At 35.9% G+C, this 17,537-nt stretch overlaps 4 protein-coding genes across 7 annotated transcripts; 3 read left to right on the top strand and 1 right to left on the bottom strand.

The window, feature by feature from the left end:
- Positions 1 to 1,744: 1,744 nt before the first annotated feature.
- Positions 1,745 to 4,076, top strand: LOC135145362 (programmed cell death protein 6-like). Its single transcript, XM_064077471.1, has 8 exons — positions 1,745 to 1,883; positions 2,201 to 2,535; positions 2,600 to 2,674; positions 2,976 to 3,052; positions 3,184 to 3,324; positions 3,385 to 3,588; positions 3,645 to 3,712; positions 3,991 to 4,076. The coding sequence occupies exons 2-8, from the start codon at positions 2,220 to 2,222 to the stop codon at positions 4,001 to 4,003; spliced, it is 894 nt and encodes a 297-aa protein (XP_063933541.1). The 5' UTR covers positions 1,745 to 1,883; positions 2,201 to 2,219; the 3' UTR covers positions 4,004 to 4,076.
- A 4,274-nt stretch (positions 4,077 to 8,350) lies between these two features.
- Positions 8,351 to 9,983, top strand: LOC135145368 (choline-phosphate cytidylyltransferase B-like). Its single transcript, XM_064077476.1, has 10 exons — positions 8,351 to 8,433; positions 8,496 to 8,559; positions 8,618 to 8,728; positions 8,888 to 8,948; positions 9,082 to 9,172; positions 9,225 to 9,333; positions 9,390 to 9,502; positions 9,560 to 9,649; positions 9,713 to 9,778; positions 9,840 to 9,983. Exons 1-10 carry the CDS (start codon positions 8,356 to 8,358, stop codon positions 9,966 to 9,968), a joined length of 912 nt encoding a protein of 303 aa, XP_063933546.1. The 5' UTR covers positions 8,351 to 8,355; the 3' UTR covers positions 9,969 to 9,983.
- Positions 9,984 to 11,602: 1,619 nt separating this feature from the next.
- On the bottom strand, positions 11,603 to 13,852 carry LOC135145321 (endoplasmic reticulum chaperone BiP-like). The gene is made up of 3 exons (XM_064077430.1): positions 13,770 to 13,852; positions 12,842 to 13,598; positions 11,603 to 12,785 (listed from the first exon to the last, which is right to left on the bottom strand). Exons 1-3 carry the CDS (start codon positions 13,814 to 13,816, stop codon positions 11,649 to 11,651), a joined length of 1,941 nt encoding a protein of 646 aa, XP_063933500.1. The 5' UTR covers positions 13,817 to 13,852; the 3' UTR covers positions 11,603 to 11,648.
- Positions 13,853 to 14,153: 301 nt separating this feature from the next.
- On the top strand, positions 14,154 to 17,489 carry LOC135145322 (uncharacterized). Of its 4 annotated transcripts, XM_064077431.1 has the most exons (17): positions 14,154 to 14,212; positions 14,587 to 14,703; positions 15,054 to 15,152; positions 15,206 to 15,301; positions 15,356 to 15,503; positions 15,560 to 15,669; positions 15,755 to 15,849; positions 16,148 to 16,235; positions 16,314 to 16,386; positions 16,442 to 16,548; positions 16,598 to 16,651; positions 16,698 to 16,777; positions 16,841 to 16,976; positions 17,028 to 17,102; positions 17,161 to 17,214; positions 17,284 to 17,330; positions 17,381 to 17,489. In XM_064077431.1, exons 5-17 carry the CDS (start codon positions 15,498 to 15,500, stop codon positions 17,455 to 17,457), a joined length of 1,002 nt encoding a protein of 333 aa, XP_063933501.1. In that variant the 5' UTR covers positions 14,154 to 14,212; positions 14,587 to 14,703; positions 15,054 to 15,152; positions 15,206 to 15,301; positions 15,356 to 15,497; the 3' UTR covers positions 17,458 to 17,489. The 4 variants fall into 4 exon arrangements, with proteins under 4 accessions (XP_063933501.1, XP_063933503.1, XP_063933504.1 ...); XM_064077433.1 differs by lacking the exons at positions 14,154 to 14,212; positions 14,587 to 14,703 and adding an exon at positions 14,899 to 14,917; XM_064077434.1 differs by lacking the exons at positions 14,154 to 14,212; positions 14,587 to 14,703 and having other exon boundaries at positions 14,977 to 15,152; positions 17,161 to 17,209; positions 17,381 to 17,468.
- The last annotated feature ends 48 nt before the right edge of the window (positions 17,490 to 17,537 follow it).

Raw genomic sequence — 17,537 nt, 5'->3', positions numbered from 1 at the left:
CTTTGCAAGTTCGCAGGAGGGTTCCGCAGTAGGTGGTCGTTCATTATATAGAGGGACCGAGTCAGAAGCGCTGCCCAGCTCTATGCCCACGGTGTTTTGTAAAGCTTTTGAGTTTCTCTGGGTCTCTAATGATTTTCGGGTTGCCGTTACTTTAAAAGGGGGAAACTTACTAGTCTTTACTATTAATAAATCTATTTTTATTGCTACTAGTATTTTGCTAACTATTATATTATTATTAAGGACGCCAGTTTGGGAACTATTAGCCATAAAGTTATTGCTACTACTACTATTACCCCTAATATTAGCTATTTCCCCGTGAAAAGACCCGCTTTTTGTAACCTTTAGAGTCTCGCCGTCTTCCAGTACCACTTCCGAAGCATCTGGTTGATTTAGAATAAGGATGAAAATACATTACTGTTAGTTGTATTATCAATTGGCACCTTTCGCCCTTTAGACTTATTCTTGTCCTGAGTGTTTTTAGTAACTTCAAGAAGTTTTACCTTTGGAGAACCTAACTCTTTTCTGAGTTCTTCTTTAATAGCCAACAAGTTAGCAATGAATGCTCGAAGTTTTTCTTCAGAGGACGGACTCATAATTAATATTAAGATAATTATGTATTTTTTTAAAAAATAGAGGTTAAAAGGAAGAAAAAATAATAATAATTAAAGAAAATAATAATAAGTATATAATGTATATAAGGTCTGTAATATAAGGTCAGGAGAAATAATTTACGTAGTTTTAAGTTTTTTAATATGTATAAGTATATTTTGAATAAATTACTAAAAAAGTAGGTTAAATATCGCAAATTCCAAGTAAGAAGTTAGGTGCGCGGCCAAAATCACAGCTGGGCGGTTAGAGGCTCTCTCTCTCAGTGACTACCAGTAGGTAGGACTATCAGATATACAAAATCGCAGTGGGGTTGTTTTACAAACGCATACTATTATTCAGGCGTGAGATACAATCTATAACTGCTCAACCCTACTACTCATTAAGCGAGGGTGCAAAACCATGACCTACTTAACAAGTCATTGCGACTCAACAAACACGGATGCGTATTATTATTACAGATAACTATTACATATTAAGAAAGAAACAGCAGCACTGGATACAATATTAGCATAATTAAGTTTTAATACCATTATCCAGGCCGCGTGTACTTGGTGCACCAGCGGGAGTTTTAAGTAAGAGCTGCACAAGCAAGAGGCTTAGACCAGCAGCAGACATACATTCAATTTATTTAACAAAAACCTCTTTTTAATGTAATTTACCAACTATCAAGTTGGAAAACATGCCTGCCACATTAAAGCGACAGTGCCAAGCGGATCGTGAATTATGATATAAAGCATTATAATAGGCATAATGAGCCAGTATATGTTTTTTTTCCCTAAAGGTGTATAAAAGAGATAATGGAAAGACTTCGGAACCGCTCGCCTAAAGATTTATGGTTTTAATTTCATTAAATTTGCCCTAGCAATAAAGGTACTATCCGTAAGGTATAAAAGTCCTACCGTAATTAAGTAAATAGCGTCATATTTAAAAAGCCACATATGTTATTTCCTTATGCCTAAGTGTTTGGTGGGCGGTGTAGTACCACCAGATTTAAGTTTTATGAAAACGAATAAACTATTTTCAAATGCAGAAGCCTTAGTGTAATAACGACGCTTCTGTACTATAGAATCTAAAAAATTGTTCGAAATATCTCAAAATCTCTCGTGTGCCCTTTTAAAAACTAATGAAAAAGCACCAAAAACATTCCACTAAGCTTTCCATGGAAAATTAATTTTATAGATCCCGTCTTTCTGCTTCTTTAAGGATTTGCAGCTTTCGCCTCTAGACCTCCTGATAAAGTCGTCGGCTTTATATATTGTGTATTATATAAAAAGGTTCTATATAAAAATAATAGAGATGTGCCCATAACTTTTTATTATCTGTGGGTTAAACACTGATTTATAATTACGTGTTTAATAATTTCTCGATTTCTTGCTGTATGAATGCTGCGCATATTTTTTATATAAAATACGTTCAAACTATTATGTGTAGATGGAGAGTTATCCTATTGTGCTACTATATTTTTTATCTTATTAAAGTTTTTTCGTTACTCCCTTTGTCATATAGAGTAATTTTGTTTTTTTTTATTTTTTAAAATAATAGTTTTATATCTTTATTTGTTTCTCTATAATACCTATATATTTTTTTGCAGATCTCTATTTTACTTATTAATGCTACCCCACCGCTATCCTGGCACAAATCCATCCACTTATGGCCAGCCCGGCCACAGTTCCTCTATGAGTCAAACAGGCCATTCTCCACAGTTCGGCCAGCCCGGCTACAGTTCATCCATGGGCCAAGCTGGCCATACTTCGCAGTTTGGCCAGCCCGGCTTTAGTTCGTCTATGAGCCAAACAGGTCATTCTCCGCAGTTTGGTCAGCCCGGTTACAGTTCAAATTTTAGTCAATCTAATACGTCCTCACCGTCTTATGGCCAGCCTGGCTACGGGCAGACAACTTATTCTCAGCCGTCTTATCCTCCACAAGGTAAGATTTATGTAAAATAAATTTATCTAAAGTTTACCGAGTATCTATGCCATGCACTGTTTAGGAGCTTACAATACTCCAGGCTTGACTCAGGGCTATCCGCCTACTCTCCCTGTAATTAACGTGTCAACTTCCGCCGGTTTCGCACTTTTTTATTTATTATAATTATATTTGCTGCCAGCGGTACGCTGTTGTTTCCCCTAGTTTTTGCTAAAGACTAATTTCTTAAAAATGGTGGGGAAAAGTATAGAATCTAGTATTTTTTTTCTTCCGAATGCTTATAGTTTCCTGTTCTTTTCACCACTTTGTCTGGCTACTCACCCGGTTCTTTAAACAGCGTCGTGCTTTTTTTCTGGCTCATCGATGAATTATTTTATTTATGTGCTAATGTCTGTTGCAAAGTTAGCAATTTACTGATTTCTTACTCTTATCGGGTAAAGTTAATTTGATGGAGTTATTTCGCAAAGTTGATCGTAACGGAAGTGGTAGAATCTCTTCCAGTGAACTTCAATCAGCCGTAAGTTCATAAGTGGTGTATTTTATATTGTAGTTTTTTTCCATTTCAACATGAATAATAAAATGCTTAATTAATACGTGTACAACTTTTCGCGCACGTTCAACGACTTCTGATTTTTGGATTCCACGCAGCTTGCCAGCGGGATGCAGCACTCTTTCAACCCCGAAACAGTACGACTCATGATCAACATGTTTGACCGAAATCAAAGTGGAGAGTTGGAATTTGAGGAGTTCAAAAACGTATGGAAGTATGTGGAAGACTGGAAACATTCGGTATACGTCACGAAGCGTGTGTGCGTCTTGCCGCCTGTTGACACCTTTAACGAATTCCAGTTTCTGCGAGCTGATCACAACCGGTCCGGTTCCGTCGACCATCAGGAGTTGTCAGCCACGTTGCAGGCGTCCGGCTTCAATCTTTCCCCGTCTATCGTCGCCATGCTGATTAGGAAGTTTGATCGTTACGGCACTCACTCGATGGCCTTTGACGACTTTATACAGTGCTGCGTGATGCTTCAGCTGCTCACTAACGCCTTTAAGGTAGCTTACTTTTCTCACGGAATAGTAAGTTATTATTATAATTGGATTTTTGGAAGGCCGAGGACGTTAATCAAACTGGTATAATTCAGGTGCCCTACGAAAAGTTTCTCCATATGGCTTTTAGGTTCACGATAAACTTTTTTATCATAATTATTTTTATTACTTATGCACTTGTGAGCGCCAACGATAATTGCAGAAGGCCCCATAAAAGATTTTTTTTTAAAGTTTATGAATTCCAGTGTTGAAGCGAGTTCATATTAAAAAAAAAACTACATATAACTTTTGTAACTTATAAGAATTCGTTATTGTAAATGGCTAATCTTCTGAAGTGTTTGTGGCGGGACCTTTTCTTCACTATACTTTTATTATTTTTTTTAAGTTTTTATTTTTTTTACTGCCCAGTGTTAAGCTATAGACTTGAATCCTGTAGGACTACCGCTAGTTGGAAATTTTTTTAAAATGCAAAATGTCTCTTATAATAAATAAATTTACCTTAACCTTATTTTTCAAATTTATAATATCGTTATAAAATAATTGGTGCAGTCAGCCTCAGATTCTGACGTGACTATACATTTTAATAATTTTATTAAAAGTAATCAAGAATTTTTGCACCTTGTACTAGTAAATGAGCCTGGTTATAAGAGCGACTCATTTATATATTTTTCAATTACAACTGCAAGCAATTTAATTGTGATTTCTTAGACGCAGTAAGCCTTTACACCTTTTACCAGTGGAGTTAACTATACCTTTAGATTATCTTACTAGAAAGAATTTAAAGCGATAGTTTGTTCAGATCGTCTGGAAATTAAAAAAGAAATCTTTATATTTTTTAGTTCAAGATGGTTAGGTGATAGTTTAGCAGCTACTCTGAGTATCGCACTGTGTTAGTGCCGCATGGATAAGTTAAATTAATTATTGAATACGTTGTACTTTGCATTCTAAGCAACTGCAACACAGAATAAATGTACAAAGTTATAGTTATTATATTGCAAGTACGCAAAAGGTTATACTCATACACCCTTGGCTACATCCCTTCGATCCTTTAAAAAAACATAGGCTGTCGCCTACATAATGAATTGAAACTAAAGGATTACTAAGAAGAGGTAAAATAGTTGTCGTTGACTTAATAGCTTTACCTCAAGGTCAGTGGGCGACTGCTTTTAACTTAGAATCCAATTGAAGAAGGCAATTTAACACAAGGTCAGAACTTGGAGTTTTACCATTAAACTAATTACTTTTAATCCAAGAAAGTCAAATCAAGTAACTGAGACTTGAAGTCAGAGTTTTAATGTCCGTAACTGGTTTCTTACTTTATAAGATTACTTGGATAGAAAAATAGATTTACTTTAAAATAATGTAAATAACACTAGAAATGCTAGCTAATTAAAGTCGTCTAGCGTTTCTCAACGCGATGTAGGGCTTGTACGCCTACATTTAAAAGATAAATTGACTTACGTTCATGGTTTTCCAAAAAGTGCTACACTTTTATCACTTGTTTATAGTATGAGGACAGTGTTCAAGGGAAGTGCACATGCATATAAGGTTGGCTCGCGCACTCGCAGATTTTTTTCTTCGTTTGTTGTACGGTTGGGTTTAGTGCGTCTGGGAGCGTATAATAATCAAAATAAAAATACAGTGCTTCCTTGTACTATATTACTTCATTGTCTATTGTCTATAATATACTTTATATCTGTTTTATATTACTTTGCTGTCTATAATATAATGCAAGCTCTCGAAGACTTACAATCTGTGAAATCAACACCTAAATTTCAGTTGCATAATGGAGCTCCACAAAACCACTGAAAAAAAAAGAGAGTTGAGGGCTGTTACTCTTGTGCCTTCAATTGCTCCCGCATGTACTCAAACTTATCGGATAATGATAGTTATTTATCTTCTATCCACATATGCCTTGAAGCTAATTCCTTAATAAGATGTTTAATTAGGACTAAAGTGCGCCAAAATTTAAGTTTTATTTTAAGATCAACCTCTTAAAGTCAGTAACTGTTACAATCTATAGCCATACTGTTCACGAAGAAAATAAATTTTTTAATGGTAGATAAATCATATTAAATTGTATAATTTAAAGATTTATGGTAACACACATAGAAATATATTTGTAGAAAATTATTTTAAATAACATCCAAGCAATAACACTAGCTCTTACCAAATTGAAACTGTAATAAATGTTTATTTTACTAAGAGAAAAGACTGAAAGCTATGTTAGTGGACTTACCTTAAGGTAAAAAACTAAGGTTTACTTTGATCAGTTTAAATTCTAAAGTGTATATACCGTGAAACCGCTAGTCTAATGTGCAGGAGTTACGCAGCCAAACACATAATTGGATTATATATGGTTTCGTGTCATTATAGGCAATAAGAAATTAAACGGAAGTATTCCGAGCAAAGCAAAATGTGGAGTTTATAAGGTAATACATTAGTTCCTTATCTTAAAGACAACAACAGAACTTCTAAAAGTTAAATTCATAAGTTCTTTGAGATTATCTTAAGTCTGTCAATGTTTTAAGGTTGCTACCAGATAGCTTTGGTCTAGAGTGATGTCTTCTTAAAAAAATAATGCTAAAAAAGCTTATCGGTAATAAGGGATCTGTTTTAACGCAACATAGTACAAGTTTTAGACTTTAATTTAAAGCGCGCCAGCCTGCACTTTCATACGTAAATAAGATGCTATTCTACGAGAACTTTCATTCTAAAGTTACAACATATTTAAAAGTTATTTAATGCATATTTGTCCAAAAACGAGAACTCGCATACTTTATTTTTGATAGACCCAGAGGGATAGAATACTGTAACTTCCTTTCAACAATATTACCTTTGGCAGCGGTGGTCTATGCTGGTAATAAATAAAAGTGATCGCTCTGAACTCGTATATAACATATTACGGTAACATTTATGTGAGGCTTTAGTTTCTTGCCAGTTAAATTCCACTTGAATACATTTATTAGGGTACTGACCAAGTTAGGAAACCTTTTATGTTCAATCTTTTAGCACGTCCTCGGCTCATTCCGTTTATATAAACTTCTCACTAATTTTAACAGAAAAAGCGATTAAGTTGTATTATACAAAGTTCGCATATAAGGCATTAATTGTTATTTGCAAATATTATTAAAGATCTTAAAAATAGGTTTTTGCCTAGCCATAAAATTTTTATTATCTCTAGGTTGGCGTGCACTCTTAATTTGCGTAGGCAACTACTCCAGGTATCCATGGACAAGTGTTAGCCCAAAACACACTCTTCTCCCCTAGTGCCCAACTAAAGCGCCTATACAATGTAGCGAAGGGCAACAAGAATTATTTATTTAACAGTTTAATGGGGTTGCCCGCCAGATTTACTAACGAACACGCCAAAGAACTAACTACCACACCAGACTCCACCCTCGCACAAGCTTCAACGCCCACAAGGAAGAACTCCCTCCGAATCCTTCGAAGAAGCATTTAAACCCTACAACCTTTCGGGAACATTCAGGAACATTCTGCTACCATACACAAGAGAATAAATCAAAATAAGGATTTAAATAATACAGGGCATAAATGGTTGTTATGACCAAGAAAAGGTTGACTGAACTGTTTTACGAAAATGCTACGTTATTTGAGTTTACCATATACTTAAAAATAATTTTTAAGCAACTTCATTTGAACCGTTCAAGATGAACTATTGGGAAAAAAACATTTTGACAGGGTAATTTTACAGAAGTGTCTTATACAATTTAATAAAAATTGGGAACTTTTACTAAAAAATTAAAGTTTCCTGAACAAACGACCCGCTATTAGTGCACATTTAGAAAAAGTTGATTCCATCAAAAACATCTAGTCAGTCATTCACAGAGGAAGAATACTGGGAAAATCAGTAGTTTCGCCCTTTCAAGGCTATCAGAGATGACTAAAAATTTCAAAAAGTCATGGAGTTTTTATCCAAAAAATTTAACCTTTTGACATACACTACATAAGGCGATAATTTTATTTTATATTCAATGTTGGTTTATTAAAAATTTCGATAAGTTGTAACCCTTCCGTGGGGAATAACTGTTAGGAAAAATAACAATATGGTCAAATGACACTGTTGTATTTGTAAACAGTGAACTTATGATTAAGATGAAAAGGTATATCAAAGAGCTGTTGAATTTCTTCGTGTTTTAACGTTAGGAGATAGAGAAGCTCTGCAAGCTATATATAAACTCAAAATATGGCTTTATTCCAATTTTTATCCAGCAGTTTATCTACACAGAACTTCAAATTATAAAATTTACTGCCGTCCAATCCAATAAGCTGAATCCAATACTGGTCGCTTCTTAGGTGTCGGCTTTGAGCTTTCGAATGTACACGACGTAAATGTAAAGTGTTTCATTTATTTTTGATATTTAATACTAAAATATTCAAAATTTTAACTTTTATATAGTTTACAAAAGAATCTCATGACGTTTTAATAATAGTTATGTCATTAATTACTCGCAGAAAAGCTTCATAACCTCATTGCAAGTTATAATTGATTAATTTGTTTTAACTATCTAGTAGACACTTTTTACAATACTATTTTGAACCAGAACCCTTCATAGCATTAAGCTGCGAAGGCAAATAACTTATAAATTATAATAAATTAATTTTTATGGTTACGGTTAATTAATGCGATATTTTATTAACTCGGTTAAGTGCTTGAAGGGAGCCCTGTATGTAGGGGCTTTTCTAGAGGTTGCTGAGACCCATTGCGCACGGGGGAAGGTTTAGAGGTCGCCCTCTTTCAGTTTTGTGTTAATGAGTAAGCGGAAGGCTCGAGAAGTGCCCGAATCTTCTAAAAAGGTTAATGGCAATAAAGAAAACTTAGTTTCTTCTGTAAGTTTTTTATTATATTTAACAGTTTTTTAAATATTAGGTTTAACATGTAATTTTAATAGGCCCTTTTTAAGGCTGCTCCTTTTACTAGGGAACTGAGGGAACAAGGCATTAAAAAGAAGCCTGGTGTGTTTAATAACTCTAGTTGTTAGTCGATCTAGTTATTTTTATTATATCTAACTAGGTACTGTTAGAGTCTATTCGGACGGGATTTTTGACTGTTTCCACTTTGGCCACGCACGCGCTCTTCAACAAGCTAAAAATACCTTTTCTAACTGCTATCTTATAGTTGGAGGTTTACTTTTACTTTTGTTATAAAAATTGAGCCTAAGTAGGTTTTGAACTTTTAACTTTTAACAGATTGTTTTTTAGCTTAATAACTATTTACCTTTTATGTATAGGAACCATCTTATTATAGCTCTCTTTATCCCACTTTTTTTTTTACTATTCTTAGTTTGCGGAGATGAGCTTACACATAAAATAAAAGGTGATACTGTTATGAATGAAAAAGAAAGGTTTACTTTTAAGTAAAATAAAAAATAGTTTTATATTTTATATTATTTTGGTTTTAAGAAAAAAATAGGTAATTATATCTTTATAAATACTCTTGCACTTTGCCTCTAGCCTTAATTTTTTTCTAAAACTAAGATTTGAGGCTGTGAGACACTGTAGGTATGTGGACGAAGTGCTTGAATATGCGCCCTGGGTTATTACCAGCGAGTTTTTAGAAGACCATGATGTATACAGCGCCTCACTGTACAAGCTTTGAATCTTTTTAATTGTTTGCATAGATTGACTATGTTGCGCACGATGATCTTCCCTACGGCAGCGAGGAAGCTACCGATATCTACGGGCATCTTAAGTCTGCTGGAAAGTTCATTGCTACCCAAAGAACTGAAGGCTTTCCTGCACACAAGCTTTTTTGGGTTATTTTGTTTACTTGACTTCTCCCTCAGGAATCTCCACTTCGGATATCATATGCCGTGTGGTGCGTAACTATGATGTATATATCCGGCGAAACTTAGCCAGAGGATTCACAAGAAAGGATCTCAACGTCAGTTTTGTTCGGGTATATCTTTTCTCTTACCCTCCTTTGTCGCCACGTGACTCTATAATACTTGAAAAGGAGAAGAGAGCGCAAATTGCAAAGTTAACTAACGAGCTGAGGCAGCGCGTCAACAGCGGGCGAAGCAAACTCGAACAAATAGTTGAAAAGGTGATCCATTTCAGTTCAGCATATCTCTGTTTCACTTGAAAAAGTATAAATAAATTTACATAGTGGGAATCCAACTCTCAGAAGCTGATTAACGACTTTGTTAAATTCTTTACTATGTCAAAACTCACAGTTAACTTGCATATAACTACTCATACTTTACACAACTTTACTATGCTTGTTTATAAACAAGCCTCCTTACCCGAAAACTTCCTTAAAGACGTTACCTGCATCTGATTCTTCTTCCGAGTTAGACAGTAATAATGGGAGTGGGCTCCATGAAAGTGAAAGTTTTGATGATTCCTTGGAAGCACCGTCTTAAGATAGCCTCACTAGTAAATAAAAGTTTAGTTATTATGAATTTTTTATATATACTTTAGTTCAGTTCTCGAGCTTTAAATCTCTAACCTATGATGTTTTTTGAAATTTTTACAAAGCATTAGACTGAAAAACCGCTTTAGATAACTAGGTTCATGTTTATTTCTATCCGGCTACACAATCTTCTTGCGTATAAAGTTATTGCGAATAAAGGATTGTTGGGCGTTATTTAACGACTATTTTTGATTAAGTTCTATAAAAAATTAGTTTTTCAACTTAATTTTCTAACATAAACAGTGGATTGATCCTTTGATGAAAGAATAAGTAAGCTTCATATATAGGCTATATAGGAGAGCTTATATACTCGCAGCGTTTAGGTATTTGGGTTGAGCGAGAACACTTCGTTGCTGCAATAGATTAGACAAATTTGTTAAAGTATACAAAATCATAAATTTGCGTTCAGTAAGATAAATTTCTGAATCAAGTCTTAAAAATAAATTTAAAGGTTCATTTGAGGTGCAGAAACTTTATACGGTTAATAAATTAATCGCCGCTGCTAGGGACCAGTCTACTTCTCATACATTTTGGTTAGCTTTGGCTACTGTAAGATGTTGAACCGTCTTGGAGAGTGCGACATAGAGTGGTAGTTTTCCATCCTTTGACTTCTTTATTTGTTTTTCTGCGAAACGATTGTTCCAGTCGAAGATAATGTTTTAATAGAGCTAATACTCGAACATACCCTTTTAGAGGTCCAGCTCATCATAAGTCTAAGAAATGCTTTTAAGATACCTCTAGGATTAGACGAATTTAGTCAAGAAGTGAGTTTAGAAACTTTTAATGTTGCCTTGTATAGTGAAGTAAAGTCCCGACTTTATCTTCTTTAGCAACTGCCATCAAGTTTTAGTTTAATTCGCATAGGCATTTTTAATAATTGTGTCCATGTCACAAATATTAAATATAGTTACCGGCTACCGATACCAGAAAAAGTAGATTAAAGTAATAACGATGCATAAAATATTTGCGACAGCAGAATTTTCATGCTTACATACAAAAAATAGCTTACACGTTACTTAAATTAATAGTTAATTTGGATTGTTTGAAAAATTTAAATAGCCAGTTTCACTCCCTTAAGACGAGGATAAGGCTTTAAGTGGAAATTTTAAGCAATAACCTGCAAGAGTTTAAACTTCACCTACGCAAGGGTGTCGCGCTTTCTTTTAATTTTTTTCCTCACGCAAAAAACTAGGTTTTAGACTACAAAAAAACGAGATTTTTTGGTCAGTTTTCAGTTTTCATGTTGTAGCTTTAGCTAAGTTGTATAAAGCCCCATTAGTTTAGCCTTTAGATTCGAAACAGGTCAAGCTAATAACTCACTATAACTACAATGCTCCTCCTCTAGCTTTACTTTTTATGAAATGTTTGTTCCATATAAATTAACATCTTTATTACAGCAGATCTATTAAAACTAATATTGTGATTGTCTTTATAACGGTTACTTTGAGTTAAGTGTTATACCACTCCTAATACATCTCTAGTGCAATCCTATAATATAACTTAACTAACCACTTGTAGGTTCTAGAAAGACCACGTAAATAAGCAAATGCTTTTTACTGCGCAGGAGAGCAATGCTAACGTCACTAAGCCATATAAATTATTTTATTTAACTACTGTATAGAAGAAAAGCTTACAACTCCGAGTGGTCTTGTGCGCTGTCGTCGTTTCGGTTAAGGGATGCGATGATAGGATTGCACACCTTTTCCAACTCGTCCTTCTGTTGCCTCAACTCGTCGAGGGTGGCAGAAGGATTATTATCGAGAAAGGAGATGGCCTCCTCAGCAGCTTTGGTCAAAGTGTCCTTATCAGCTTCACTAAGCCGGTTTTCTTTCTCAGCAGGAGAGGAAAGCCTTTTATACCGGTAAGCAAGATTTTCAAGATCTTGCCGAGCGTCGACCACTTTCCTTCTTTCTTTATCCGTCTCCGCATACTTCTTAGCATCATCAATCATCTTTTTAATCTCAGCTTCACTAAGCCGGTTATCATCATTAGTAATAGTGATCTCTTGTTTTTTTCCCGTGCCCTTCTCTTCTGCCTTAACTCGGAGGATACCGTTGTTATCTACGGCAAAGGTGACCTCAATCTGCGGGACTCCGCGGGGGGCCGGGGGGATCCCCGTAAGGTCGAATTGGCCCAACAGATGGTTATCGCGCGTGAGCGGGCGCTCTCCCTCATAAACTTTTATAGTAACTGTAGCCTGGTTATCCTGAGCAGTGGAAAAAGTCTGTGTATGCTGTGCGGGGATCAAAGAATTCAGAGGGATCAGCTTAGTAAACACTCCCCCGACCGTCTCAATGCCAAGAGTCAAAGGAGTGACATCGAGGAGCACAACATCCTGTGCAGTACCTCCAAGAATGCCTCCTTGTACGGCGGCGCCGTAAGCCACGGCCTCGTCAGGGTTAAGCCCCAAATTAAGCTCTTTACCACCAAAAAAATCCTTCACCAAACTATGGATTTTTGGGATGCGAGTGGAGCCGCCCACAAGGATTACCTCGTGGACATCCTTGATGCTAAAACTCGCATCATCTAAAACTTTTTGAACCGTTTTCAAAGTGCTTTTAAACAAGTCGGCATTCAAATCCTCAAACTTAGTCCGAGTAAGTGTTTCAGAAAAATCGACTCCTTGGTAAAAGGATTCGACCTCGACTTTTGCTTCAGGTAACGAGGACAGACTGCGCTTGGCCTTCTCTACTTCGCGACGTAACTTTTGCACGGCAGCCTGATCCTTTTCGACATCTGCTTTGGTGGGATACTTTTTTTTCCACAACTGCACACAAATTTAAAATAACAATTTATAATCTTGAAGTTAAGAAAATAAAATACCTTTAAAAAATGTTCCATGACCCTTTGATCAAAATCTTGACCGCCCAGATGCGTATCACCCGACGTAGCAATAACTTCAAACACTCCGTTGTCGATGGTCAGAAGGGAAACGTCGAAGGTCCCGCCGCCGAGATCGTACACCAAAATATTTTTCTCAGAGTCCTGCTTGTTGAGACCATATGCAATAGCAGCCGCCGTGGGCTCGTTAATTATACGAACGACGTTGAGGCCAGCTATGGTGCCTGCATCTTTAGTAGCCCTTCTCTGAGCATCGTTGAAGTAAGCCGGTACAGTAACAACAGCTTTAGTAACTGTTCTATTTAAATAGGCCTCTGAAATCTCTTTCATTTTCCTCAAGATCATGGCCGATACTTCTTCGGGGGAGAGTCGTGTAGGCCCAGAGGAAGTTGTGACTTCAATGTGAGGTTTATTGCCTTTGTTAACAACTTTAAACGGAAAATATTTAATGTCTGACTGGAGCGATTTGTCGGACCACTCACGCCCAATAATGCGCTTGGAATCAAAAATAGTATTAGTAGGATTAGCAGCCAACTGGTTCTTGGCTGCATCACCAACTAAAAGAGTGCCGTCCGGGGCAAACGCCACGTAAGACGGAGTTATTCGGTTACCCTGATCGTTAGGTATGATTTGCACTCTTTTATTTTCGTAAATCCCAACGCAAGAATAAGTGGTTCCCAAGTCAATTCCCACTATTCCAAGCCCATCATCCCCATTCTGGCCATCATCCGATGTAGTACTGTCCCAAAACAAGTAAAGATAAACAAGAAGTTTTATACAAAATAAATCACAGGCAAATTCTTATCATTTTATTAAATAAGAAAATAACAAATAAACAGCGCTAAAAGTATCATAACAGAAACACGCATTAAAAAAAAAAAATTTAAGTTAAACAAGAAAAAAAAATTACCCGTGTACCAGGCGGAACACATAAAAAAGAAAAAGAAAAGCCCACATGACCAAAAAAACGGGACGTCGGCAGTAGCCTTTCGACAGAAGATTAACGCCTGCTTTAAATAATTTTTTTTCATATGGCGAATAACCCTCGGCCACTGGATCGTATATGTTCCCGATAATTCATCAGTTAATCTTAAGGAATTTAGAATAATGTGCCTCTCTTTGCAACTTCAGTACGAACAAAAGTATAAATGAAGAGGAAGCCACGAAAAGCTCTATTGTAGCTGTATACTCGTTATTTGCTAATTTAAATCAATTATATATTACAAGCTTAACATATGAGCTGAGATGTATCCCAGGCTATAATTCTTAAAGTTACCATTTGCAAAAAATCTGATAGTTTGACTGTTATAGTAAACAATACTATTTCGTGTAAGATTGAAATTCTAGTTAAGGGTAATTTTCAAGAACTTAGAAACTAAGTTCTTGTTTGTATATATTTACCTATTTGTTACCAGAAACTTGCCGTGCTTTTTTAGTAAAGTGTCTCCAAACAATAGACACACTTAAATGGTTTTATATTACTATACTTATTACAATATATATAGAGTAAATATTTATAAAGGTAAGGGTAACTTTCTTTAGACTCTATTTTCCTTAGAGTTGACAAAGCCTGAAAAGTTTAATAGTTGTTTGTGTGCTCTATCTATTATTAATATTTTTAAAAACTTGTGTTTTCTTTTATTTTATGGTGCACTGTAGTTTTATAGTATTTTTTAAAAATTGGCTATAAATACTGGCTTTAATGCTTTCCTTACGCAAAATTTTAGAGAGAGTGCATCGAAGCAGACTGACACAGGGTGTTGTACAGAAGTCGCCCATCCCTTCAACAGTCTCAACATGCAGCCAAGCGAATATTTTTTTATATTTAACATAAACGCAAATAGGTACTTCCTGAAATCTAATAAATTGTGGCCACACCCTCACCCTTACTAAGGGAATTCGTCTCTGTAAGGTTTTATACACAACGGTTAATTTTTTAGAACTCTGAAAAATTTAGAAGCAAAAAGAACATTTGTTTTGAACAAATGACAAAAGTTAGGGTGCCCACCAGTGCTAACTTTGCCCACAAGCAATTGACCATGAGCGAATGTATTTAGCGTAATCAGATTCGCTAGTTTCCTTTATCTCCTATTGTTCTCGTATAGGAAAAAGTCCTTTAATACATCTTTGTAGTGTTATCCTTAACATATCTAGACGTACTTAAGTGTTTGTTTCTTTCATTAATATATGCTAGTGCACGGTACTTTTGTTACATTTATTATTGGACTCATGCGATTTGGGCACTCTTGCTTCTAAACTAACGACCACAGGCCCTAATTTAACGGATGAAAATGTAGAAATATAATGACAGCCCACTTTAATTTTTATGCTTTTCTAATTTCTGAGGTTTTATAAAACGTAATGCACCAAACGCACCACCTTACAGTTTAGCTTTTCCCCGAAGTTGAAGGTGAATTGGACGGTCTGCCGAAACTTGGCCGGGTAGTACGTGTACAGTAAAAAGTATTATGAGTGTGATTGGGACTCTTTGAAAAGGAGAGCCCCCTAGGGCACACCTTTTGGTCTGCCTGCGTTTCTTGAGGAATAAAAATATATTTGAAGTGTTCTACTATATAAACACTTTATTTTGGCTCGTTGCAGTTTGATTAGTGGTCGTCTACTTAGTTATCCGCCTTGTATGGAGGTCAGTCGGTGATTAATTTAATGTTTTTGATCTTTAGTATTTTATTGAATCTTTAGGAAAGCTTTGTTCCGCCTCCTATAAATTTTAAGTTTCAAGTTCTTGACGTTACCTTTGCTCCCTACGCCAAATATATCGCTTCAGGACTTATTAACGGGGGAGTTTATGTGTATTTTTCTATTTTTCATATTGGTTTCCTTTATATTTTTATCAGTACGTCCGTTTTGTCCATTTGCTATATAAAAACCCACTAGACATAGCTATGAGAAGGATGCACACGAATTAAAATGTCATTGGAAGGCTTTTAAAAAGTCATGTCGAGCTTTGCACTTTTCCCAGGACGGGAGTGGTATTTTTATAGTCGCATCCATTTTTTTTTATAATTACACTATTATCGTTTCTAACAAGTTAAGTTTTTACAAACATGAAAACAAACAACTTTTACTTTTAAATAATTTAGTTCAAAAAAAGTTTATCTTAAGATAATAAAACAAAAGTACACTTCGTTTCAGTTATGAAGATGAAACAAAAGTTTGAATTAAAAGTTTCACCAGAGGTCCTATTTAGTACAGTTTGTGCTACACACTTCACGCGAGAGCTTTTACCCTTTTTTTAAACTTTTCTTCTCATTTCATCCACTTGGATAGCGCTCTTCGCTGCCTCTCGAGATCGCAGTCTTGCTCTACTCGATCTCTCCACCGGCAACGTTATTAGTAAAAAGAAGCGCGCTCATCTGTAATTTTTTTTTAACTCTCCGCTCTTCTCTTTCTAAAGACGCAATTAAATATTCTACTCTCCTTCCGAAAATTTCAGACACCCCATCAATGCACTTCAAGTCCTAAACGAGCACTTGCTTGTGACAGGGGACGATAACGGAATAATAAAGGTGCTTGCCCTTTTTCATAACGTAAATTAACATTCAATAAAACATTACTGCTAAGTCCTGGGATACCAGAACAGACAGAAGTATCATGGAGCTGTGTCACTGTGCTGATTATATATCTGCCTTTTCCTTTCATTATCCCACCAAGACTTTATTAGCGACTAGGTTTTTAGTGCTTTTATTTGAATAATTAGTAATTTAATTATACTAAAAGTGGCGATGGCACCCTCTCTGCAGTCAATATGCGTAAGAGAATTTTAATAGAAAGGTAATAATTTTTTTTGACTTTTTTTATAAAACCTTATCTTCGCTAGATCTATTGGACTGGACGAAGAGCTTTCTTCAGTGGCTATTATAAAAAATGGCACAAAGGTAGTCTGCGGCACTCAGAACGGTTTTTACTCTTCGTCTACAAGTATTTTCGTAAATATGTTAGCTTAAATGGTTTCCTAATAAGGCTCCTTGGACATTTTCTCTTGGGGGGAGTGGCGTGATATTAGTGACCGGTTAGTGGGCCACCCGGAAGCTGTTGATTGCCTGCTCGCTGTGGACGAGGAAACCCTTGCTACCGGTTCATCGGACGGCTTTATAAGGTTAATAGGCAAAATAGAAACACTAAGCGACTCAAAATAAATCCTATTTAGAATAATTACGGTGCAACCCCACAAGTTTCTGTGCGTTTTGGGAAAACACGAAGATCTTCCGGTGGAAAAACTTTGGTCCTTTTTTTTTGACCGCTTTGCATACGCACAGACGTAGTAACATTGTCTACCAAAGTCTTTCGGAAGATCGGGAGCTTTTGGCTTCATGCTCACACGACTGCACCGTGAGGTTTCTTTCCCCCTGGGTGTATTTATTTATTAAGCTGCTTGCGCTGAGTGGATTTGTGTCCGTGTTTAGGTTCTGGGGCGCAAGGAAGTGTCACTCTACTCGCAAACCACTTAAAAGTTTGTTTTTTCTATATAATAACTACATGACTACATTTCATAAACACCAGAAAAATGTTTGGAGTCGTTGATGGCCACCAAAACTGCATCAAGTATGCTTTCCAGGAATTTTTATGAAGATTTTTAAACGGTCGCCACTATTGTTAATAAAAGCGATACCCACGGCTGCGCCAGTCTCTTGTATATTGGTGGCGTCACCAGCTTTGT

The sequence above is a fragment of the Zophobas morio genome, unplaced genomic scaffold (assembly GCF_036711695.1).
Source record: "Zophobas morio isolate AGI-343-1 ecotype UQ-CSIRO unplaced genomic scaffold, CSIRO_AGI_Zmor_V1 ptg000144l, whole genome shotgun sequence".
NCBI lineage: Eukaryota > Metazoa > Arthropoda > Insecta > Coleoptera > Tenebrionidae > Zophobas > Zophobas morio.
The sequence above is the reverse complement of the archived record's forward strand: the minus strand, read 5'-3'. Positions and strand labels throughout refer to the sequence as shown.

Bases quoted from the DNA above. Each gene is read 5' to 3' on its own strand.
- LOC135145362 (XM_064077471.1), top strand. From the start codon at position 2,220: ATGCTACCCCACCGCTATCCTGGCACAAATCCATCCACTTATGGCCAG. The intron at 2,536-2,599 runs GTAAGATTTATG...TGCACTGTTTAG, and splicing joins GCCGTCTTATCCTCCACAAG to GAGCTTACAATACTCCAGGC. The intron at 3,589-3,644 runs GTAGCTTACTTT...GATTTTTGGAAG, and splicing joins TGCTCACTAACGCCTTTAAG to GCCGAGGACGTTAATCAAAC.
- LOC135145321 (XM_064077430.1), bottom strand. From the start codon at position 13,816: ATGTGGGCTTTTCTTTTTCTTTTTTATGTGTTCCGCCTGGTACACGG. The intron at 13,599-13,769 runs GTAATTTTTTTT...GTTTTGGGACAG, and splicing joins GTGTTCCGCCTGGTACACGG to TACTACATCGGATGATGGCC. The intron at 12,786-12,841 runs GTATTTTATTTT...ATTTGTGTGCAG, and splicing joins TCATGGAACATTTTTTAAAG to TTGTGGAAAAAAAAGTATCC.
- LOC135145368 (XM_064077476.1), top strand. From the start codon at position 8,356: ATGAGTAAGCGGAAGGCTCGAGAAGTGCCCGAATCTTCTAAAAAGGTT. The intron at 8,434-8,495 runs GTAAGTTTTTTA...TAATTTTAATAG, and splicing joins AAGAAAACTTAGTTTCTTCT to GCCCTTTTTAAGGCTGCTCC. The intron at 8,560-8,617 runs GTGTGTTTAATA...ATATCTAACTAG, and splicing joins AGGCATTAAAAAGAAGCCTG to GTACTGTTAGAGTCTATTCG.
- LOC135145322 (XM_064077431.1), top strand. The intron at 16,977-17,027 runs GTTAATAGGCAA...AATCCTATTTAG, and splicing joins TCATCGGACGGCTTTATAAG to AATAATTACGGTGCAACCCC. The intron at 17,331-17,380 runs GTTTGTTTTTTC...CATAAACACCAG, and splicing joins TACTCGCAAACCACTTAAAA to AAAAATGTTTGGAGTCGTTG.